The sequence below is a fragment of the Ahaetulla prasina genome, chromosome 1 (assembly GCF_028640845.1).
Source record: "Ahaetulla prasina isolate Xishuangbanna chromosome 1, ASM2864084v1, whole genome shotgun sequence".
Lineage (NCBI taxonomy): Eukaryota > Metazoa > Chordata > Lepidosauria > Squamata > Colubridae > Ahaetulla > Ahaetulla prasina.
The window spans coordinates 319,452,123-319,477,305 of NC_080539.1; the positions used below are offsets into that span (position 1 = coordinate 319,452,123).

The following is a 25,183-nucleotide window of genomic DNA, read 5'->3' on the forward strand; positions in this document are numbered from 1 at the left end:
AGGCGGCACAGCCCGGGACAGTTGGCAACTCCGGCAATTTTCTACCCATTCTGAGATGGCCTGATCCACCTTAGGCCACCAAATATAACTGCGGCCTAAAGCTTTCATCCTGGCAATGCCCGGATGACCTTCGTGTAGGTATTGCAATACAGAGGTGCGTAAGGGATGAGGGACCACTACCCGACTGCCCCACAGTAAACAGCCCCTCAAGACAGACAGCTCACATTGCCTAGTCTTGTAGGGTTGGAACTTCCCCGGCAGGCGGTCTTGTGGCCACCCCTGTCGTACCCAATCCAGAACCTGTGCCAGAATAGGGTCACGCTTGGAATGATATGCAATATCATCCGCAGTCATCAAGGCAGGAAGCTCATCCACAAAAAAAACGGAAGAGGCAGGGGCTGGGTCCTCGACCCCCAAAGGGAGAGGACAACGGCTAAGGCCATCTGCATTGGAAAGCTCTTTCCCAGGGCTCTTTCCCAGGGCGATAGATCAACCGATAATTGTACGCTGCCAAAAAAATAGACCACCTTAACAGGCGAGGAGACATGATCTGAGGGGTCTGTTTGTCACCAGCCAACAACCCCAAAAGAGGCTTATGATCAGTGAACAATTGAAAAAAACGGCCATAAATGTAATCATGAAACCGTTTAACGGCAGCTACAATGGCCAGAGCCTCCTTATCTAGTTGACTATAATTCCTCTCTGCCGACGACAGAGTCCGAGAAAAATAAGCAATTGGAGCCTCAGATCCATTTGGTAGGAGGTGGCTCAGAACAGCCCCTACGCCATATGGAGAGGCATCACAAGCTAAAGTAAGGGGGACACTGTCGCTATATTGGACCAACACGGCATCCGAGGTAAGGAGAGCCTTGACAGCAGCAAAAGCAGAGGCCTGGGCTTTGCCCCATGACCAAGAAGTCCTACCATCGAGTAACCTATGAAGAGGCTCTGCCACAGAAGCCTTATGGGGCAGGAACACGCTATAAAAGTTAAGGAGGCCCAAGAACGACTGCAAGTCTGCTTTGCAGGTAGGAGTAGGGGCATTTTTTATCGCCTCCACCTTTGACGGGGTTGGATGCAACCCATCAGCATCAATTAGGAACCCCAGGAACTCAACCCTAGGCACCCCGAATGTACACTTAGACTTTTTAAGCTTAAGGCCCGTCTGTTGGAAACGGGTAAGAACCTGTCGCAGGCGGCTAAGGAGGGCATCCTGGCTGGTGGCAGAGACCAACACATCATCGAAATATGGAACGACTCCAGGTATGCCCTGCAAGAGCCGCTCCATAAGACTCTGAAACAACCCAGGGGCCACACTGATCCCAAACTGCAGGCGGCGGCATTTAAAAGCGCCCCTGTGAGTGACAATGGTTTGTGCAGCCGCCGTGGCATCATCCACAGGAAGCTGTTGATAAGCTTGTGCCATATCTAACTTAGCAAAGATAGACCCCTGGCCCAAAGAGTGGAGAAGGTGTTGGACTACAGGAACTGGATAAGGGTGTGCCTGCAAAGCACGGTTCAATGTGCATTTAAAATCACCACAGATGCGTACCGAACCATCCGACTTAATGGGGGTGACAACAGGAGTCTCCCACTTAGAGTGGTCGGTGGGCTCCAGCACCCCTTGCGCAATCAACTTATCCAGTTCCTTGTCCACCTTTGGACGCAGCGCAAAAGGCACCCGTCGAGGCTTAAGCCTAATAGGAGGCACCTGGGGATCAAGGTTTAGAGATATAGGGTTGCCCTTATATTGACCCAGGGAATCAGCAAATACCTCAGCAAACTCAGACATCAGAGCCTCGAACCCATCTGTGGTGGTAGAATGAATGCCGGTGATGTTAAGGCCCAATGCTGAGAACCAATCCAACCCCAATAAGCTGGGTAGGTCACCCTTAACTACAAGCAATGGGAGGCGACCGGAGAAAACACCTTTCTCCACCCAAAGGCGGGCACCTCCAAGAATGGGAATATCATTTCCCTGATAGTCCTTCAGTCTGGTAGTACAGGCAGTCAACCGACTTTCAGTGAAGCTTGAGCTATCTTCTGTAAGGTGTTCCAGGCAATAATAGATTTAGAAGAGCCTGTGTCCACCTCCATTTTACAGGGCACCTCCAACTTGATAGTAAGAAAAATTTTCTTGTTGGAGCCAGTCAAGCCTGGCTGATCGACACTGCAGGGTTGGTGTTTCCTCGGTTCACGGTGAAGCAATCATCTTGGGACACGGAAGGACCTCTCTGGAACCGTCGAGCTGGACGAGGACCTGATGAAATATTGTCCAGTGGGGTAGAATGACAAACCCTAGCCAGATGTCCCCGTTTGCCACATTTGCGGCAAACTGCAGTTTTGAAACGACACGACGGCGAGGTGATTCTCTCTGCATCCCAGGCACGGCGCCGTCTGTGGTTTCCGCTCTGGTGGCCGCTTGGCTCCCGGGGCTACTCGGAGGCGACCCACCTCGTCTTCCTCACCCTCGAAATCCTCTGAGAGAACATCGTCATGGTGAATGGAAGCAGAGTGGGCCACCGTATGCGTGGCCGGAACCCTATGCATCTCCGCCGATGACTTCTCTGACATTTCATAGGCACGTGCCTCATCCAAGGCAGACTGGAGGGTAATGTCCGTTCTAGATAAAAGACGGCGTTGCAATCGCAAACTCCTCACACCGCACACCAGCTGCTCAAGAAGGGAGTCATCCAAGTTAGGGAACTCACACTCTATAGCAGCGGTCCGGAGAGACGCCATATACAAGTTGATGGACTCCCCGTCCTTTTGGACCCTCTGGCGAAAGGCAAACCATCTGGAAATGCGCGAAGGAGCTGGCGCATAATGAGCTCGCAATGTGCCCATCAAGGTGGCCCAAGGCACCGCAGAAACTGATTGAGGAGCCAACAGAGCTCTGGCCGTTGCAAACATTTGTGGGCCACAGGCATTCAGGAAATGGGCGCGTTTCCTATCTCCTGAGAGCTCGGTGAAATCGTTGGCTAAGAGATAACAGTCAAAACGCTCAACATACGCATCCCACGTCTCGTAGGCCGGGTCATAGGGAGCGAAAGAGATCTTAGCCACCATGGAGCAATGTGGATTGACAAGGATAGAGGATAAATAAACTCCCCTACCGTAACCAGTACTCAACCGTCGCCTCAGGGATCCCACCTCCTCGTCGCCAGTGCTTCATTCAAAGAATGAAGAAGGAATGGAGGCTTGACGGTTAGCAAAAATCCTTTATTAACAACAAACTAACAGCGAGTAAAAATAGGGCAATATTCCCGAACAAAAACCAACTTCACACACAGCTGCTACTTATATAGCAGCTATCACCTGTTGGCCAATGATGGCCACTCATTTATAAGCCAATAGGCAACGATTCTCTAGCCTCATACGCTGCATCTGCGCAGGACTGGACTAGAGTTTTAAATTTTAAATGGCTAAATTTTAGATGTGGTTTTAAATTGGGTTTTATTATTTATATGTCTATTTTAAATATTTGGCCTATATAATAAGTTTTTTAGATGAATGTTTTACTTTGTATATTTATGTGTTTTTTATATGGCTGTACACCGCCCTGAGTCCCTAGGGAGATAGGGCGGTATAAAAGTACAAATAAATAAATAAATAAATCCCACCACTTATCCCACCCTTTCTGATCTGGTAGGATCAGTAGATGTTCTTCGGAAGAGGAACTCCCACAGATCACCTAGCCCTTGTGCTGTAAGACTTTAAAGGTAATAACACCTTGAACTGCACCCAGAAGTAAACGTAGCAAATGCAAATCACACAATATATGAGTAAACCTAGGAGCCCCCATTACCACATGCATCATCACATTACACACCAACTTCCAAGTCTTCAGGGCAGTCCCATTTAGAGTATACTGCAGAAATCCAAACACCTGGTAACCAAGGCTTGAGTAACTGAGCAAATTTCCTTCCAGTCCAGGAAAGGATGCAATTGACACTCCAGAATAATCTGTATCTAGAATCTCCTAGCCATGCCTGCCACCTATTCTTTGAGCAGGAATCTGCAAATCGTACACCCAACTACTGCAATAACCTTTTTCATATGATTAGAAACAGATTATAATGAACGATATGCCTCTTGCTAACATTTATGCTAGATTCTGACCATTATGTCAATTCCTTAGCCTAGTGGTAGTCAACCTGGTCCCTACCACCCACTAGTGGGCGTTCTAGCTTTCATGATGGGTGATAGGGGTTTTGTCCAATACTGAAGCACTTTCATTTTTTTTAATTTAATTGACTTTTTAAAAAAATTTCATAGCATTATTTAAAAACATTTTCCATTAGGTTTTCATAAAATTTCCCGTGAAATTTAAATTTCTGAAAATATACAATTTGTATCACCCGCGCATAAGTTTAGTTCATGTTACATAAGTGAAACTAAATGGCGCTATAGTGCAACCACAAACAAGAGCGCCTCGTCACAGAATAGCTCGTGCATCTCCCCCCACACCACCCAGCTGTTAACAAGCAGAGATGGTAGCCAGCGGCCCCCCCAAACCCAATCCATGATGCACGAGAGGCATGTGCAGACGATGATACACAGCGCATTACTGTGGAACCGGTGGGCGGTTAGAAAAATTTACTACTAACAAAGATACAAAAGTGGGCAATAGGTATAAAAAAGGTTGACTACCCCTGCCTTAGCCAATCCAGATCAAAGTCTATGCATCTGTTTCTATGAGATGTATTTGGTTATGAGCAAAAGGTTACTTCTTGAATATAAGGTCTTTGGTCATTCTACCTTCCAATACTTATTAGTCTCCATGTTCTGTAAATTTCAGTTTGATGAGCAAGATTTAACTCGGGCATGCCCATTGGCAGCTTTGTTGTTACCCTGCTGCCACTTCATTGTTTTTAATTTCAATACGTCAAAACCATTAATTCGAAGTTCTTATTTGAACTCTCAACCTCAAGAAAATCCAGCAAATCAAAATGTAAAATCTAGCAATGCATAAGACTTGTCTGTATTACCTGAATGGCTAGCAGACAATACTACCCATTAAATATGATTTGGAATAATAACTACCCAGTTCAAGTTTGTTAAATTAACATTGTTTATGCAATTTTGAAACTTTCTGCTAGATAAGCAAGTGCATCATTTAAAGTACTATTCAAGGTCATTTGAAGCAATTTTATTGTTTATCTAAACTATCTTTCTGGAACTGAAAAGCAGGCGTACCGTTCTCAGCTCTATGGTCCTTACCCATTTCAACACTACAAAATTGAAATTGTATAGGATTTGGCTATACTACAATTTAGCATTTATTTAGGATATTTTATTCATCCTTGCAAACATGAAAATTCATATTCATGGCCACAAATTGTAGATAATTAAAAATCTTCCAGCAAATTATGAAAAATTGCATTTAAACACTTCTGGAAAAATGTATTAGACAAATAATACAATAAAGGATAGCTTCACATGCTTTATAAATAAAATACAGCTCATTTTGCCATTTTACAAAGCAACAGAATGAATTTTATATTTACATCTTCTGTATCATCACCTGAAATTTACCTGCAAACAAAAAAAAAATGTTAAGGAATATTTATTTTATCAGAAAATAAACCTTATGTACTTCTATAAATTCTATTAATATTCAGGTTTAAGCTTTTCAATTTATATTTTACAAAGCAATCTGTTCACTGCCTTGATGAGTAGAACTTATCGGGAATTAAGTAAAATGTGAGACTACAATCTGTTTCTTCCTCAACTGATTATTTCACATTAGGAAAATCCCATTTTTTCCTATCTAAATTTGAACATAATTTAGCACTCTATTTTCATACAGTTGTCAAACAAAGAAACTACCATAATTGTGGAAGCTAGTAGAGAACTAAGAGCTAGTTAGCTCTGATCCTGGTGCCTCAAATATACTGTGTGCAGCTTTGTACCACATGTAGAGAAAAACTCTCTCCAGACATTTAGAAAAGATTTGTGAATTGAAGCAGGTGTCCTGTTCAACTTGACAATTTTTGCTGGTCATTACTGCCAATAACTACTGTTACCTTATTTCTTGGGCATCTCACTAATTTTACATTAAGGTACAGTATACTTTTCGGTTCTAGTATCAGTATTTTCAAAGCAACTGTTTTGTAATTTCACTTACTTTATCTTACAATTACACAGGAGAGAGCAGATTTATTTGCTAATACAGCAGATACTTACATGCAGGCATTGTTGAAACTTCAGCTGTCACAATACTCTTTATTCCCAAATTTGATAAAGCGCCTCTAATTAGTCCACATGTAAATGCCAAATACTGCAAGATATATCAAGGCAGAATATTCATGGTAAAACTCTAATCTTAAAATACAGTACTGTAATTTATAAAACTTACACTGAGAAAATACAAACTTATTTTTCTAGCCTGGAAAGGAAGAAGCTTGCACCAAATTTCAAACAATTAATGATTCAATGAGGTAAAAGTTGGACAGGCCCTTTTAATTATATTTGCTTCTGTTTCATACTTCATTTAAAAATATTTTTATCATTATTCCCAGAAGGATAATAAAGTACAACATAATAGAGCTAGCATGGTTTTTCCTCCCCTAACAGTAAAGGGATGGAGGGAATGTATGGGAAATAGAAAGGTTTGGGTCTTCATCCATTTCTGAAACAAATTTTTATCTTTCTGCCCAAGTTCCAATGGAAGTTTTACTACACATATCTTTCTAAAAATCAGAAGATGACAGGGTCAGAAAGCTATTGTTTAAGCCGCCGTTTCTCAATCCTTTTTCATCCATAGCCTCCTTCCAACTTTTTCTCTGTGCTTCCTCTCTCCAGGTCCTACTACCAAAAGCATACATAGTAGAGTAACTGGTGCATTTTCTGGCATCAACAAGATGCAGTATAATACATTTCTGTAGCCCCCTCAGCACATGCCATGGCTCCCATTACATGTTTTTCACCTATGGCCACCTTGAAATATCCTAAATAGAGAATTTTGTTCAGTTGAGAATCAGTGATTTAGATCATCAAACCCAATCCCGCATTTAGTACATGAATTCAATTTAAAGCACTACAGACAAATGGCTATTTACCCTTCACTTAAGCACAACCAATAAACACAAGCATGTTATCATTTTGGGTAATGGATTTCAATGTCAAGCTATTTTTACTGTTCCATTTTTTTAATAAAATTCAACTAGACACAGTTTTGTGTCTGAAATGCCTTCCATTCTGTGAAAGAACTCCCTTCATTTTCTATGTAACAACCTTTCAGGTACTTAAAGAATGTGATCATAAACAATATGTATCTTTATACATCTTGATTTGAACTCTTAATTATCTTTGTTTCCCTTCCAACTTCTATGAAACCTTCTTGAAGTATATTGCCCAGAATAATGCTCAAATTGGACGCTAATTGATACGGAATGGTGTGGGTTATTTCCTCTGATTTGGAAATTACACTTCTGTTGACACAATGTAAAATTACATTCATTTTTTTCAGCCATATCAGACTTCTACCTCATGTTCAGTTTGCAATCAACTACTAAAGGCAGAAGGCTGCATATTTAGCTATCCTAAATGTATATAATACAATACTGTGTTTCCCCAAAAATATAAAACTTGGTCTTTTTTTTTTTGCTCCAAAAGACACATTAGGGCTTATTTTCAGGAAAACACGATAGCAGGCTGGGTGCCCCACCCCACTGATGCACGCACAAGAGGCAGCAAGCACACTGGGGCTGAAGGTGTTCGGCAGCAGCTGCAGCCCACCAGCACCTTGGTTAGCATACTCTGGGGCTGCGCAGCCCACGCAACGCAGGTGAGTTGATTACCTGTCCAAGCAACAGATGGAGGCAGAGACCTGGGGGGGAGGCAGATGATCCGGGCATGCCATGCGGACTGCATGAAAAATGAGTTGGTGGGCCAGAGTGGGCAGCATACCCATGTTGAATGGCAAAGGCCATTTGGCTCTTTTTCCAATAACAAAATAAGATCTTGTAATTGTTAATGTTATACTTAAGACCCTTTTCAAAATAGATTGAATGTAGTTCCAAAGAAAAAGATGTGATGATAAAGAACTTATAAAGAGAACCAAAGATCTCTTTTGTCTTATAATATTGGTAATAAAGATGCATATCTAATTGCTAGAATGTGTTTCATTTTTTATAGATACATGTTTCCCATCCAATATTTATCTTCCAGATTTCACACAACAGTCTCACAAATTAAAAACAACAGTATGGTGGTTATATTGTTCAAAGGTAAAAATAACATTTTAACCCAAGTAGAATTATTGGACTGCACATGCTAGCACAATATCCTATGCCCTTTCTACATTCGTCCCTATGCCTCACTTTTACATTTTGCAATACTCAATAGCAAAGTCTGCAGAGATTTCTACTCAAATGCCATTGAATCAAAACAGAACTCTTCTTCAATTGGATGTGAAGAGGAAAAGATTGGCAGGCACTACACAGTTCCTACACTACACAGTTCCTTACCAGGCTTTAGCTCCTCATATATTCAGAAAAATCAGCACAGTATGCATATAAGGCCTAAAACACAGGTTGTATATTATGTACATTATGCCTAATATACATAAGATGTAACCTGTGTACATAAGAGAAAAAGGGGGCGGGGGGGGGAAAGGAGACCACAATTTCATCTTCCTTCCCACATACACATGGAGAGGGCTTAATAACAATCCATGAAAGAACTGATATTTTAAAGCTACTTTGACTATAATACAATACATATACCTTAGGGGCATGTTCCAAATATTGCTTCCCTGCAGACATTTGAGTCAAAAGACGAAATTTGTTATCTTGAAGTACATAGATACCCTGCAGAAATGAAAATTTTCCACTTTAAATTTTATTTAATACATTTATATCCTGCTATTCATTTTAATGTTACATTCAGACATTTCTTAGAAAGCTGATCCACATATCAATATAATTAGTTAAGATTGCCCATATTTAGCCAAATTAGTGTTTGTACATTTTTCGTTAGGAATGCATTAGCAGTTTTGCTACTATAACTATAGTCCTTTTATTCTCAATCAACTTAAAATAAGTTTTCAAACTTTAAAAATTAATCCGTCAGTGCCTTGTTCTCAGAGTTTTTCAGTCCAACTGGACTCATGTTCCAAAAAATATGGGAGAATCAAGTCAGTGATTAAAGAAAGAGACAAACATTTTTTAAAAACTTTTAAAAGTCTTCAGATAGCTAAAGATTATGGAATGGCTCAATTTGAAAAGTAGGGATTTTAAAAAGGTAACGAAGGGGTAGAAAGACGACTAGTAATCAAACATGACCTAAGAAATTTGATAGGAAAAAAAGATGTATTTGAAAAGCAGAATATATACATTGCATTAGTGTATACAGGCAAACTGAGATCTAGATATGATAAATGAAGCAGTAATTTGCATTTATGATTTTATTAGCATGACTAGAAAGACAAAAAGAGTCTCTGTTATTACTTAAAATCTTCAAATCAATGTTTTATGGAAAGGGGATTGTTAGCTAACTCAAACATTTAGTAGCATGCTATCAAGTGATTTACTATGCATCTATATGTATTTAGCAGACTTGGAATACATCCTAGATTCACGGAAATGTGGACATTTCCTTTGAGTACAGAGGAAATGTGGACAGCAGAAGTCAGTGGATTATGCTGTGTAAGGTATCATCAACTTACCCTTAAAATGATATTACTTACCCATATAATGACCATAGTAAATTACATATTAGACTTTTTATATTCAACAATTTTCACTATATTTTTTATTGTTTTTAAGATTACAATGAAAGTGTAGCCAAATATTATTCAAGACTATAAATATTGCCGATACTCATCAAGGAGAAAAATAACTGCATTGCTATGAAAATAAACTTGACTCCTATGTGCATATTGCTCTTATTTATAACATTCATTTACCTGCATGGATTGAATGCACTGAATTGCAATGTCTGACAAGGAACAGACTAGCGCAGCAATGGAATATAGTTTGACTCCTTGTTCTACAAGTCATTATTCATTCTTACAATACCTGATGATTGGTCCTGAGATTATCAATTTGTTTTTTGAATACAGTAGTCCAAAAATCTTTGCAAATAAACTTCATTATATCTAATTCATCTTTGAATCGGGCAGTATCTTTCGTGAACCTAAGAGAAAGCAACACAAATCATAGCAGCACGTAATCATCTTCATATACAAACACTTAGCTGTTTACAATCAGTTAAAAAATATGCACATCCCAATCAAATCTTAAATACACAGGAGATGGATGAGAAAAGTGATTGAATATATATTCTATATGCAGAATATAGAGAACTCCATGGGCTACGTTGAAAAAGTGCAACTTTATTGCTATTGCAACCATTAAATTTTAATACATACAATATGCAATTAACTTTTCGCACTTTACTTACCAACTTTCGTAAAGTTAAATTGCAGCGATGGGAGCTATTTTTCATTTTATTTCCTTGACATTAATTATAAACTATAACAACCTATGTATTCGACAATGATAAAAACATCAATCCCAATCATTTTCTTCCTAACTGGCAATACAAGATCTAGCTTTACTATTTTACCAACTCTGATCCTTTAAAATAAGGAGCCATGGCCAATGGCCATACTTAATAATTTTAGAAGCTCACAAGACTATAAACTGGATAATGTCAGCAAGAGCCCCAAAAGTTTATTCTTAGTATAATACACCTATTTTAGGCATTACACTACAGTTTCAGCTATTTCTCATTCCAAATAGATAAAAACAATTACATTTTAGCCAAGGTGGTCCAAGGACTAAAAAAAGGGTTGGAGAAATAGCATTTGAGCCTGGCACCACAGATTGCACAACCCCATTGTTAAAAAAAAAGAAAATAATCAAAAGAGAAAATAAACATTGCACTTACCTTTCTATTAATCCTTGTCCTACTCTAAACCCCATGTTTTCCAATTTTGTAATACAACGTCCATTTTCCTATAATTACAAAAAGAGAACCTTACAGTTGTAAATAATCTATTTTAAACTGGTTTTAAATGGTTCTGCTTATTCTCTTAATTGTTTTAAGGTAAAATCAAAATGAAAGCAATTGTGACATTTGTCATGTAAGAGCAATACATCTGAGATAAACATTGCACGTGTTATCCTTCTACAGTATTGTGCTAATAAGGGACAATTATTAGTGTTTGTAGCAAAAACACAGTCATATGGCAAAAAGGCTGCTACTGTGGATAAATGGGGGGGGGGGGCAGGAGGTACCCAAAGCCATTTCATGGACATTAAGGTAAATTCCACTAGGAAAGGAAACAAGACTGTGTCAGCTTTCATGAGAAGTCAACTCTGTTGGGCTTTGCCTCTCCTGTAAGTCATCCAACAAGACGTGGCAGAAATAGGGATTCACAACTCCTCCAAAGGGGCAGTTTTTGTCATTCATTCAAGTGACAGAATCTATTCTATCCCAAAAAAAGGAGCCAGTATTGTGCATTATAGGAAGGGAACTTCAGAAATAAGTACAGGTAGTCCTCAACTTGTAACAGTTCATTTAGTGACCTTTTGAAGTTACAACAGCAGTGAAAAAAGTAATTTAACACCAGCTCTCACACTTGTGACTATTGCAGCATCCCTATGATCACATTATCAAAATGCAAATGCTTGGCCACTGACTCATAGTTATGACAGTTGCAGTGTCCCGGGGTGGGGGGTGGGGAGGGTCATATTTATTTACTCAAGCGGGACTAGCATAATAGTTTGATTTTATATTGGGGTTTTATTAATATTTTAAATTTTAAATTCATTTTTAACTATCAGCCGTTTAGTAATTGCTATATTTTAATTTCTTTTAATTGTATATATCTTGTATTTTATTTCTGGCTGTACACCGCCCTGAGTTCTTCGGGAGAAGGGCGGTATAAAAATTTAATAAAATAAATAAATAAATAAATAAATGTGATCAATTTTTGCAACCTTCTGACAAGCAAAGTCCATGGGGAAGCCAGATTCACTTAACAACTGCATTACTACCTTAACCGCTGCAGTGGTTCACTTAACAAGGATGGCGAGAAAGGGCGTAAAATGGATCAAAGCTTATCTCGCTTACCAACTGAAATTTTGGGCTGAACTGGGGTCATAAGTCAAGGACTTACCTGTAAAAACAAAGCCATACATTTACCAGTAGAAAAGTAAGGTTGGACATTAATTTTTCAGACTGTTTCTTAGGCTAAAATAAGAATATGACAACAAACCATGTCCTGTTCTCGTCAAATCATCCCTCCCACTAGTATTCCGGGTTACCCAGAGCCTCCACAGCCGACGACGGGTGTGAATTCAGCGCTACCCACCCGCCTCTTCGGATTTATCCCAAAAAGACCGCCGGGTTCGCCGTCAAAAGTTATCTGTTCAGCCCCTGAAGTCTGACAGAAACTCCGGGCAGGCCCCCACCCCCGCCGCCCGATCCCCAAAGAGGCGCCCCGCTAAAGAGCAGTTTGGAAGTTGGAAGCAGCCCTGGGCTCTTCAGGAGGACGAGGAGGAGGAGATGAAGGAGCTGCTCTCACACCGGAATCGCGAAGGGCTCCCTTCTTTTTCCCACACGCGAGAAGAAACTTCACCCTCACCCCATCGCCTTGCTCGGAGGCGCGGTACAGCCCGGACACCATTTCGTTGTGCAACAAGAGGAAGAGAGCTTCGTCCGCCATCTCCGACTTATTCATGCCGAGCTCTTCTCTCGCCTAGAGAAGAGACCCACGGGCCCTGCCCACCCCGAGCCAATCGATGCAAACCGAGCCCCCGGCCGCTCCGTTTGAGAGCCGAGGCAGCGTAACAAGGCAACCGGCGTCGGCCTGCCGGGGCGGAGCTTCCGGACGTTCCGGCCTCGCTTTAGTTACCGCATACCGGCGGATCCTGGAGTAGGGTGTTCTTGTAGCGAACGCGATAATAGGCAAGGGGCGATATTAAAACGCTTTCGGAAGACGTGATGGGTTCGTTCGTTTCGGAATAATGGGGCGATTTTCTTGCGGAAAGGGGAAAAAATGTAATAGGAATATATTTCCTCATATATATGTTTATATACTATATAACCATTTTGTGTGATGCTGATGTATATTGTTGTGACAAAAATAAATACATAAATAAATAAATAAATAAAATTTATTATGGTGTGGGTGGGTCAATGGCTAGTTGTGGTTACCGGCTCAAGGTTGACTCAGCCTTCCGCCCTTCCGAGGTGGGTAAAATGAGGACCCAGATTTTGGGGCCAATAGGCTGACTCTTTGTAAAACGCTTTAGAGCAGGGGTCTCCAACCTTGGCAACTTTTAAGACTTGTGGACTTCAACTCCCAGAATTCCTCAGCCAGCAAAGCAAAGCAAAGCTGGCTGAGGAATTCTGGGAGTTGAAGTCCACAAGTCTTAAAGTTGCCAAGACTGGAGATCCCTGGCTTAGAGGGGACTGGAAAGTACCACGAAGCGGTACATAAGTCTAAGGGCTGTTGCTATTGGCTAGAGCAGGGCTCGCCAACTTTGACAACTTTTAAGCCTAGCGGACTTCAACTCCCCAGCCAGCTTTGCTTCTGGGAGTTGAAGTCCGCTAGGCTTAAAAGTTGCCAAGGTTGGAGAGCCCTGGGCTAGAGAGAATGGCTAAAAACCAAGAGTTCTAGTTCTTCAGGCACAAAGGCGGCTGTATAGCCAGTCATTGGGCCAGTCAATCTCACCTCTAGGGCGGGGAAGGGGGGAGCAAGGGAAACCCACTTCCAAAATCTTTCCCAAAAAACACCATAGGAAGCTTATCGGGCAGTCGCCTGGAGCCGAGACGCGACTTGAAAAGATACCTTCATCAAGATACAACACTTACAACACTTAATGATAGTCATAGGGTACAAATTTAACACTTAATGATACAACACTTAATAGTCATAGGCTACAAATAAGCAATCAGAAAACAATATCAATATAAATCCTAAGGACACAAGCAACAAGGTTATAAGAGAGAGGAGATGGGTGATGGGAACGATGAGATTAATAGTAGTGCAGATTTAATAAGTAGTTTGAGTGTTGAGGGAATTGTTTACCGGCTCTCGTAGAAAATAAAATGTTTCACACCCAAAAACGTAATGCCGAAAACTATAAATGCAATTAAAAGGAAGCAACCTGAAGTCATTGACATTTAGTTCTGTCTATACATCCATAAAAATTATCGTTTTAATTGGGGTGATACGCTTTGAAGTTCAAATCACAGCTCCTGATGCTTTGCCGAAAGCCCCAGAAGCGCGCGAATTTTAGTAGGGATTGTCCTAGCATGGAAAAGGAAGCACTAACCCTTCCACCAATCACGGATTGGTTGCGCTGAGAAGTGATTATCACTTGATTGGTTGTAAAAATGTCATTCTACTCGGGCATTTTAGCTATTGGCAGGATTACAGAAGCAGAGCGATTAAGTGGTTGCGAGTAACGTTACGTTCTTAATGTCAGTTCTTCATTGGTTAAGAATTTGCGCGTCGATTGGAGCAAGGCCGTGCCACTCTACCTCATAGGTTGGCCATTCGCTAGAGGTTACGAATAGCTCTTGGGTAAAAAGGACATCACTCCAAACGTCGAGTTCTTATTGGTGAGCTTCTCGGAGCCACGTCACGACGCGAAGCTGGCCTATCTCCTTGCCCCCTTAACCTCATCGTGCTTTCCGTTGGGTTCCGGCTGGGTAGGCCGCGGTTGTGGTGGCAGGCATGGCGGTAGCTGTGCGGGCTCTTCAGGAGCAGCTGGAGAAGGCCAAGGAAAGCCTCAAGCACGTCGATGAGAATATCCGCAAACTGACGGGGCGGGACCCCAACGATGTGCGGTGAGACCCTAGCGGGGGAAGAAGGGTTGGGGCTTCGAAAAAGGCTCGCTTACTTGAAGGGCTGCTTTTGCGGTTGACTTCTCACCGCGAGGCCTTGTTCGCGCCTTCCCTTCGAAAAACCAATCCGGGGTGTCTTTGGCCTCGCAATTGGGCACGTTACGGATCTAAGCAGCTCGGGCGCCTTCCAATAGAAGAGGCCCGCGGTGAGCGTCCTCGACGATTTTTTTCCCCGCGCCCGCATGGAAATGCTCAGAAGGGCTATAAAAAGAGGAGCGGAGGCCACACGGACGGAAATTTTGCTTAAAAATTGCATCAGCCAAGGGTGCCGGCATGAGCTGGGAAGCGCTGCAGCGCTCTGCAAACACGGGGCTCCTAGCGTTGCTCTTGAGAGGCGGGTGTTCCCTTTCTGTTCTTCCTTCGTCCTCCCGGTGATTGGCATTTCATTGTGTGTCTCCCCTCTTTTCCAGGCCAGCTCAAGGTAGACTGTTGGCCATCACAGGCCCTGGTGGAGGTAGGGGGCGCGGGAGCCTATTACTGAGGTAAGTGTCGGAGGATTAACGATCTGTTTTAATACCGCCCGCAATTCTTTTGCGATGTGGAAATTCAGCTTCCGTTTTAACTAGTTGATGCCAAATGAAAGCATTGGTATCAATTTAAGGCTACTCAAACTTAAGTCTGACTTGGCACTTTTAAACAAGCAGCAAGATATGTGTTTCTGATAGTCATAACTGGGTGGCAAGCGGCTCACTGTAAAGTCACCGCTGTGTTACTGTTTGGGATGCTTATCCTTTGTTTGGACTATTACTGCTGCCCTGGGAATATTGTATGGAGATAGTTCACCTCTCTAAAAAGGCTTATGTTGGGGGAACTATAATCAACTGCACTTTGGATAAGCATACTGGAATTATGCAAGGCTCTTTGCAGAAAAACCAGCACAGAAATGACTTCAGCTGATCTGTAGGTTTCTATTATAATTCTGGAGTAGACAAGCAAACATCAAGGATGATCATTGTTTGTAAGCTGCCTAGAGTAGCTGTGAGCAAATAGGCGGCTATATAAATTTTCTAAAAAATCAGTGAAATGCAAATATATTCTGCTGCTGTAGTCTACTACCATGATGCCACAATAGGGATAGTCAGAAGCTTTAGAACCCTGATGCTTTAGTAAATATATGCATGGGGGGGAGGGGGTTACTACGCCAATTATAAAACATTTGTTTTACTAGAAAAATGTTTCTTGCTTAACAATACTACTAGCTTCATTTATTGCATTTCAGTTTTACCTTTCATGAAGAAACTAACAGTTGGCTATTTTAAATACTGTATACAGCTTCATAGAGCATTATGTGTTCCTGAATGTATGCATTCAGAAAGCTAATTTGCTGTTTTATGTTAGGCGTGGATTCTCGGATAGCGGAGGAGGACCCCCAGCCAAACAGAGGGATCTAGAAGGGTCGACGAATAGGTAAGCAGAGAATACTTACACCTAGATTGAAGAATTAAACTATTTTTATATCTTACCATATTCAGTGTATCTGTTTGCTACATTTTGGATAATTTTCTGCCAAGATACATAGTGTACTGTAGAATGTGCCCAGTTATTAGTTTACCCACAATGTGTAGCTTCATTTGGCAGGTTTGCACATCACATTAAGCTAGCAGGTATCAATATTTATTAAATTTATATCCTGCCCGACTCCTAGCAATTCTGGGCAGTTTGAAAATAATTTTACTTTTTTTTAAAAAAGAAAAGACTGCAAACCTTTCAGATGAGAACAAAGGAAAAGAAAGTGGAGCTCCAAAGAAGAGAAGGGGGCTTCATCACGCATGCCTTATGCCTGGACAAAGAGCCAGGTCTTTAGAACTCATTGAAATACTAGGAAGGGTGGGGGCTGTCTTAATCTTGGAGGAAATCTCATTTCAGAGGGCAGGCACTACTGTAGAGAAGGTGTGGTTCCTGATAGCATTGTTTAATTGAAGGAAGCTGGAGCACCCCAATTCTGCCAGATCAGTTCAGCTGAGCAGATAATATGGGAGACTGGTGATCCCTCAAGTATTACACAAGCCTTATACCAGGTATGACTTTACACCATGTTTCCCCTAAAATAAGACCCTGTCTTATATTTTTTTAACCCTGAAATAAGAGCTTTGCCTTATTGCCATGCACTCAAAAGCCCGATTGGGCTTATTATCGGGGATGTCTTATTTTGGGGGAAACAGGGTAGGTAATGACCAGCATTTTGAATCTCACCTGGAAGTAAACCAGTGCAGTTCATGAAGGAATGTTATTTGCATGTACCAGGTCTTTCCTGATATTACAGATAATCCTTGATTTACAACCACTATATGGCCAATTTTTCAATCATTTTATGATGATTATTAAGCAAATCATACAATGGCTAAAGAAATCCATTCTTCCTAGTGGGCATCTTTTGCTAGAAACTAGCAAAAAAGGCACAAATTGTGATCATGTGACTGCAGTTACTGCAACCAATGGTAAATGTGAGCCAATTGCCAGGTGACAAAATTACAAACGTGATCATAGGTGTGTGTGTGGAGTTTGCAACATTTTGTGATGGCTGCAAGTGCTTTACGGACTGTAAAGTACCAATCTAGTTCCAGACAGTTCTTAAATGAACATTTGTGAGATGAGGACTATCTGTAGATCAGCATCCCTCATTATTAGATATTTATTGGAATTGAGAATGCAAATACTTGTTTTCAAAATATTCCTTCCACATCGCAATTTAAGAAAAGAAACTCTTATCAGCTAATGCCAAGTTCTGGAATTCTGCATAAGTGCACAAGTTTGATTATCTCAATTACATTGGTTGCTTCTACACTTTGTATTACATTTAGATTGGCTGGTGAACGTCGGACAAGGAAAGAATCACGCCATGAAAGCGACGCAGAGGATGATGATATTAAAAAAGTAAAGTATATTTGAAATGTTATTGGGGGCTTAAGGATAGAGAAATATAAAATGCAAGACTTGCCTTTTGCAAAATGGGCAGCATAAGTTTAATAAATGAATAGGTTTCTATTAACCTAACTGATCTTTTTCTGCAGCCAGCGTTGCAGTCCTCTGTTGTTGCTACCTCCAAAGAGCGAACACGCCGAGACCTTATTCAAGATCAAAATATGGATGAAAAAGGGAAACAAAGGTATTGCATGCTCTTTCATGTGATTTAAAATTTTCCCAATTCCAGCAGCAAGAAACAAAAGCAGTTCTATCACTTTGAAGAAAGGTAGTATAAGTTGATAAGAAATGCTGACAGTATTCTGTGCTGTGAATAATACTAAGCAATTCAGCTGAAACTGTTGTTTACTAGATCATCTATAACTGTCTTTCCAACAAGCAGAGCCACAGTATATCTGGCCATACATAAGCAAAAATAACATTTGGTACCCACCAACCTTCCAAATATCAAAGATATTTGATACTAGGATTGGACATTTTTGCTATCTGTTTCATTTCAGCTTGATCTGAACTGAGAACGGGGATATTTTACAAAATGCCTTTAGAACAATGATCCAAACCAGTTTCTGAGTGTACTTGGCAGTACTTAGTTAAAATGTACAGGTAGTCTTCAACTTATGACCACAACTGAGCCCAAATTTTTTGTTGCTAAGTGAGAAATTTGTTCAGTGAGTTTTGTCCCCATTTTATAACTTTTCTCGCTCCATTTGTTAAGTGAATTGCTGCAGTTCTTAAATTAGTAATACAGTTGTTAAGTGAATCTGGTTTCCCCATTGTCTTTGCTTGCCAGAAGGTTGCAAAAGGGGATCACATGAATACGGGGCACTGCAATCATCTTAAATGTGAGTCAGATGTTAAGTATCTGAATCTAAATCATGTGACCAGGGGGATGCTACAACTGGCATAAGTGTGAAATATGGTCATAAGTCCCTTTTTTTTTCAATGCCGTGGTAACTTTGAACAGTCACTAAATGAACTGTTGAAAAGTCAGGACTAACTGTACTAAACATATACAGTGAAATATAACATCCAACCTCGAAAGGATAGAAGACTGATTCAACTTTGAGTGCCATCAGGATTGTACTCCAGGCCATGGGCAGTCATGGTTGCTGATTTTTAAAAAAAATATTTTATTTGGTGAATTATTAATAATCACATTTAAAACTACCAATTCAGCCACAGAGCCCTGGTATTTTACAATAAGTATTTATAGCTGCTAGTGACCTTGGAAATTTTTGAAAAAACTATGTATACATAATAAAATACCAATATTTGTGGTATAATTATGTTTTCTTTTTGTATTCTGTCAGGAATCGGCGTATATTTGGCCTGTTGATGGGTACTCTTCAGAAGTTTAAACAAGAATCGACAGTTGCTACCGAGAGGGTATTAATTTCACATTTAGTAAATTGTGCAGGAAAAATAATACTTCAGTATAATAGAAAAATACACAATCTGGTAGCCATATGAATTCCAGCCATATGTATGTTTTATTTTGAAGCAACTTTTAGGAGGACATTTTAATTATCCCAGAAAGCAAAAAAATTTGGTACATTTTCTCATATTTACAAATAAGGATTTGAGATCATCAAAATCTAATTTTAGCAGGAGAGAAATCAGTAGTGCATTTGCCATGATATAACAGATCTGAACTGTTTTATTTCAGTGAAGCTGGAAGTTAGCAAACTCCTACTGGTCATGAAAAGTGACAGATAAGTCCTGTAGTTTGTAGCCAGTAGTGTCATTCCACCAGAGGAACAAGCTTCCAGTAACAGAATTTACCTCCATCTGAGCATATTTGATCTCCGTTTCTTAATGCCATGGTTCACCTTGTTCAGGTGAATTTCTCTATATAATTTGTTGTGAGTTCACTCTTAGGACTGGCAAAGGAAAAACAGAGCAGGTAAATAAATTTTCCAAACTCCATCAGCATAATATCATTAGAAGAAACATCTGAAATACATTTGATCTTGTTGTATTTTATGCAATTCTATACTACTTTTGATTATGGTATTAATCTTACATAACATTGGGGACAATTTTAGTTTCAGTATTAATCTCCTTAGACCAGATCCCCATCTACAGTATATGTGTTGGGGAAGAATACTTTTGTTTGACTTAAAACAATTGAATTCATTATGATGACTGACTTAAATAAGAATGCTGCTATTGAATTAACTTTAAGCCATTTTAACTTAGCAAAAAAGAAGACAAGAAATTGAGCAGAAACTTGAAGTGCAGGCAGAAGAAGAAAGAAAGCAGGTTGAAAACGAAAGACGAGAACTCTTTGAGGAAAGACGTGCTAAACAAACAGAACTACGACTATTGGAACAAAAAGTTGAACTTGCTCAGTTGGTGAGTGGAAATGTAGTACCTATGTTTCCTGGAAAATAAGACCCTGACTTTTTTTTTCTCACCAAAAAAGACACCAGGTCTTATTTTCGTGAGGGTGGGGGCTATCATAATCTGACTCATTTCATTTGCGCATGTTGCCCCCTCCCCGCAGCCTCCTTTTCGCTGTCCGAGGCCGTCAGGAACTACTACTGCAGCCAACAAGGCTTTCCTGAAGGCCTGTGCAGCTGATCACAGAGCTCCGGTTCGATCCGGATCTGTGATCGGCTGCACAGGCGTTCAGGAAAGCCTTGCTAGCTGCAGAAGAAATGGTCCAGCAAGGCAGCTGCAAGGGTGTGCGAGGTGTGGCTGCAACTGTCCAAAGGTAAGTAGTAGGGCAGCTCCACCCACCCCCATCCCCACCCTAGGTTAATTTTTACCTGTGCACTCTGAAGTGGGCAGGGTCTTAATTAGGGCTTATTTGGGGGTAGGAATTATATTGGGCACACATGTAAAAATCAGGCTAGGACTTACTTTTGGGGTAGGTCATATTTTTGGGGAAACATGGTAGCTATTGCATATTTGCCTTCTGGATAGAACCAGAAACAAAAAGAAACATTTTTTTTTCAGCAAGAAGACTGGAATGAACATAATGCCAAAATAATTAAATATATAAGAACAAAGACAAAACCTCATCTGTTCTATATACCTGGCAGAATGTGCCCTGCTACCCAGAAGATGTTTGATGATTCCCAAAAAAAGTTAAATGGTATGTTATCTTTTTATTTCTATATTGCCATAGTAAAAGCAATAATTTTGATAAGATTGTGCATGTCACATCAAAACAAAATCATTCCTTCCATATTGGAAAATTATAAGCAGCTATAAACATGTGTTTAGTTTGTGATGTAAGTTCTGAAGCTCTAGTTTCTCATGAAACTCTTGAGAATTCCTGGTCTGTTCACTATGTTAGATTAAATGAAATAATGTGTAGACTGTTAGCTGCATCTACTTACATATAGAAAGAAGTTTTCTCTCATAGATTGGCAATGTCTTACAAACTTGGCTTAAATGAAATAATGTGTAGATTGTTAGCTCTACCTACTTATACAGATGTTTTCGTTTATAAATTGGCAATGCTGAATGCTTAAACATGTACTTCTGTATGCAAGTAGATGTGGCAAAATAACATGTGCTGGTCATAAAATGAATTAGAGGTGGAGTTCATGATTTTCCTACATGGATTATAATTTCTCTGATACTGTTACATAAAGGGAGTTATCCAAACTATGAATCTAATTGCTGTCTACATTTCTTATTTTTCAGCACTGTTTGAAAATAGACGCACTGAATTTGCTGAGCAAATTAATAAAATGGAAGCCAGGCCCAGACGACAGTCTGTGAAGGAAAAAGAACACCAGGAGGTACAGAAAGAAGAAAAGAAGGAAGACCAGAACAAGGAGCAGGAAGAGGGTAAGGTGGTACAGCAGGTGGAGGAGATGGAGACAGGTAATAAGAGCAATGATATAGAAATGGAAGAGGTAAGGGAAGAAAAGGAAGTAGGTGCTAGTCATAGTGATGGGGAGATAGAACAGGAAGAGGAAGAGCAAAAAGAGGAAATGGAAGTTAAAGTAGAAGAGGAAGCTGAAGTTAAAGAGAATGACAGGCAGACAGATAACCAAACTGAGGAAGTTGAACTAGTGAAAGTAGAAAGTGAAGGTATTCAGCCAATAGATGGTGAGCAGGATGTAATGGAAATTAATGAGGTAGATTATACAGAGCCATTAGAAAATGAAATTAGCACAGAGGTTGAACCAGAAATGGAATGTAATGCACAGCCAGAACAGGAAGGGCCTATGGTTGCCCTGGAAAAAGAGGAACCCAGGAAGCCAGAAGTTGATGCTGAACCAGAGGAGTCAGAAGAGAAGGAGCCTGAATCCATTCCAGTATCAGAGGCTGAGGTCCAGCCTCAGTCAGAGTCTGTGATTTGGCCACAGCCTTTGCCACTTTTGGAGACCACTCAAGACCAAGCACCACAATTAGACAAAGAATCTCTAGTGTCTGAAAAGGTGCCTGAAATGCAGGCAGATCAAGTCCAGGCAGTAAGTGTAGAAATTAAAAACAAAATTAGGAGTAGAAGCAGAGGTAGGGCAAGAAACAAAACCAGTAAGAGTCGGAGTCGGAGTACTAGTAGTAGCACTAGTAGTACTAGTTCTACAAGTAGTAGCAGTGGGAGCAGTTCTAGCAGTGGTACAAGTAGTAGTCGGAGCAGTTCCAGCAGCAGCAGTAGTAGTGGTACTAGTAGTCGAGAAAGTACTAGTAGTTCTAGTAGCAGTGAGAGTAGAAGTCGAAGCAGGGGGCGAGGACATAATAGAGATAGAAAGCATAGAAGGAGTTTGGAACGGAAGCGAAGGGACAATTCAGGAGTAGATAGAAGTCACAAGTCTTCAAAAGGTAGCAGAAGAGATGCAAAAGGATCAAAGGATAAAAGTTCAAGGTCGGACAGAAAAAGGTCTATATCAGAAAGTAGTTGGTCAGGCAAAAGGACTTCACGGAATGAAAGAGACCGTAAATCAGACAGGAAAGACAAAAGGCGTTAACAGAAGAGACCAGGCTGCTACCCTAATTTTTGCAGCAGAAGATTACTTGAGTGAAAAGAGTCCGTATAAGGAAGAAAAGGCTGCTTTAATTGCATGCAGTGTAAAATCTTTTGAAGACTCTTTACCAGGCAAATGTGCTTTTTACATGATTTTGTAAAAGGTTACTTATCAAATTATGTGAAGATGCAGATGTGTAAAATAAAATACTGAAACCTCCATTTTTTAAGTATCCTCTACTTCAAAGTTTCTTGTATATTTTAAAAGGTACATAGTTAAATTTGTGTGATTCAATTGTATCATAAGTCTCTTTTTGTAGAAATAAATGTCTTTTACAGAGGTTTGTGAGAGCCTGTTGCTGCTTCATCTTGCATAGAAAACTCTCCTTTTATTGGCAAACTCCATGCAGAGTGTTTAATATTCTGCACGTTAGTCTTTCCTTTTTGATTGTAAAGAAGAAAGTGAATTCCCAAATCCCATGAAGAAGCAAGTCTGCTTTCTTTTAAATTTGATTCAAGCTTTTACTATTGTTTCTTCAGATGTATGAAAGCAAAATAAGTACATCAGGCTAATTATAATTTTCTTGAACACATAACATTCTGTTTTGTGATTCCTATAGTTACATAAACCTTGCCTTTCTCTAGGATGATACTTAGTGTAGGGTTTTTTTTAAGGAAAAAACTTGCCTTTCTGTGTTCTGCTGTATGATAGAAGAATGCCATGTGTATCTTGTAAAGCTAGATTATTATTGGCCATCCACACCCTTTCAAATAGCAGTATAAAATGGATTGCATAGTTTGTTTGGAGCTAATGTTGTGCTTAAAATGCCTGTTGAGTGAGGAAACTGAAACTTGGACTTTTTTGTAACAAAGCAAATAGCAGTACAGTTGGTATGGAATGGTATTGTTCTGTTTTTAAGCTTTTTATACAATTAATGTCTTTGTTAGCCTGTTCTGTAATAGTCCAAATAAAGTTAGCTTTATCTATATTGCTTGTATTTTCTATTATTTAATAAAATGTTCTTTATCTGTCAATATAAGAATTCTAGTAATGTGAAACTAGGAAAACCTTTAAAATCCATTAAAAGAGCAAGAAACACACTTTGTTTCTACATTTTAACTATACCATCAGGATATACACATCATATAGTGGCACAGTGGTTGGAATGCAATATTGAAGGCTAATTCTGCTGACTGCCAGCAGTTCAATTCTCACCTGCTCAAGGTTGACTCATCCTTCCGAAGTGGATAAAATGAGGATCCAAATTGTTGGGGGAAATATGCTGACTCTGTAAACCATTTAGGGCTGTAAAGCACTATGAAGTGGTATGTAAATCTTATTGCTATCATCCTTGATTTCAATAACAGGTTCACCTGCAAGATATTAGAGTATCAAAACCTCAACCTTCAGGTAGTCTATGCGAGGCATTTATACCTCTTTTTCCTGTAATCTAAATACTGATTGGTGGCTAAATCACATGGCATTTGATTTCGCTATTATGCAAGAATATTCCAATGTCCCAATCTATTTTCAAAATACATCAATTGCCCAGATACAAATGGTGTTTCTGTAGGACAATGATGGCTAACCTTTTTGCCATCACATGCCACAAGGCAGGGCAGGGGGGTTACTTGTGCATGTGCTCACACCCATAAATCTATGCACATGCACGCACAACCCCACTTCCCCCGCTGCTGGCATGTGATGGCCCGGTAGGCCCGTTTTTCTCTCTCACCAGGCTCCAGAGCCTTTCTAGGAGTCGGGAGAGTGAAAATGGCCTTCCCCACGCCTCCAGAAGCCAGAAACGGCCCCTTTGCTAACTTCCGGTGGGACTGGAAGGCCCGTTTTTTGCTGTTCCCAGCCTCCAGAGCCTTTCCAGGAGTCTGGGGAAGGCAAAAATGGCCTTCCCTACCCCCCCAGAGGCCAGAAATGGCCCATTTGCCAACTTCCAGTGGGACCTTTACAAAGGTAAAAATGTATCAAATTCGGGGATCAAAGCTTCATGCCAAACTCGAGGTTTGAAGGCAACAATTCTCTATATCTTTTTGGGTATTTCCTCTTGAGTTTTGTATCGCCTCTAAATTCTGTAAATATTGTCTGAGTTCAATCATCTAACTCACTGATAAAATGTTCAACAGCAGAGGGCCCAGAAGAGCACAGAGTCGCTTCACTCAGAATTTCTCTCTCAAGTTAAATTGAGCCATTAACTAGCTGTCAACCCTGAAGTTGACCAAACTGACCGTTTTCCTTTTTGTAGTTTCTCTAGGGAAGTTTCTCTTATTGCTTTAGGGCTTACACAGCCTGGAGCGAAGGAGCCAGAGAAGTGGGTGTAGAGCTAGCTGGGGTATTGTAGCCTAAATAAAATTATTTTCCATGAGAATCAAGGACATTGGTGCAGGTGTTTGAAAGGTGGAGACTGAGGTCACCTAGCAACTGGGACTATGCTGATTGGACCATGTGAC

The 25,183-nt window shown here is 40.4% G+C and overlaps 3 protein-coding genes across 4 annotated transcripts in view; 2 read left to right on the forward strand and 1 right to left on the reverse strand.

Annotated features, from left to right (window-relative positions):
• Nucleotides 1–13,013, reverse strand: part of TRAPPC6B (trafficking protein particle complex subunit 6B) — a 28,317-nt gene extending 15,304 nt beyond the window's left edge. The window contains exons 1-6 of the mRNA XM_058162334.1: nt 12,602–13,013; nt 10,900–10,967; nt 10,026–10,143; nt 8,733–8,816; nt 6,190–6,283; nt 5,511–5,538 (exon numbers count right to left, since the gene is read on the reverse strand). Coding sequence (XP_058018317.1) covers nt 5,511–5,538; nt 6,190–6,283; nt 8,733–8,816; nt 10,026–10,143; nt 10,900–10,967; nt 12,602–12,697 — 488 coding nt within the window. The 5' untranslated portion in view covers nt 12,698–13,013. The remainder of the gene's footprint in view (nt 1–5,510; nt 5,539–6,189; nt 6,284–8,732; nt 8,817–10,025; nt 10,144–10,899; nt 10,968–12,601) is intronic.
• Nucleotides 13,014–14,621: 1,608 nt separating this feature from the next.
• Nucleotides 14,622–23,707, forward strand: PNN (pinin, desmosome associated protein). The gene is made up of 9 exons (XM_058162309.1): nt 14,622–14,814; nt 15,282–15,353; nt 16,210–16,278; nt 17,673–17,745; nt 17,883–17,977; nt 19,104–19,179; nt 19,993–20,148; nt 20,755–20,893; nt 21,451–23,707. Exons 1-9 carry the CDS (start codon nt 14,702–14,704, stop codon nt 22,722–22,724), a joined length of 2,067 nt encoding a protein of 688 aa, XP_058018292.1. The 5' UTR covers nt 14,622–14,701; the 3' UTR covers nt 22,725–23,707.
• Nucleotides 23,708–23,898: 191 nt separating this feature from the next.
• MIA2 (MIA SH3 domain ER export factor 2) overlaps nt 23,899–25,183 on the forward strand; it is a 63,055-nt gene continuing 61,770 nt past the window's right edge. The window contains exon 1 of one of the 2 annotated variants that reach the window (XM_058162303.1): nt 23,899–24,046. The gene's annotated coding sequence lies outside the window, so the exon portion shown is untranslated. The remainder of the gene's footprint in view (nt 24,047–25,183) is intronic. The other variant, XM_058162305.1, reaches the window with a different exon arrangement.

Coding starts and splice junctions, on each gene's coding strand:
- PNN (XM_058162309.1), top strand. CDS start 14,702: ATGGCGGTAGCTGTGCGGGCTCTTCAGGAGCAGCTGGAGAAGGCCAAG. Junction 16,279..17,672: donor CTAGAAGGGTCGACGAATAG/GTAAGCAGAGAA, acceptor TATTACATTTAG/ATTGGCTGGTGAACGTCGGA. Junction 17,978..19,103: donor GATGAAAAAGGGAAACAAAG/GTATTGCATGCT, acceptor GTATTCTGTCAG/GAATCGGCGTATATTTGGCC.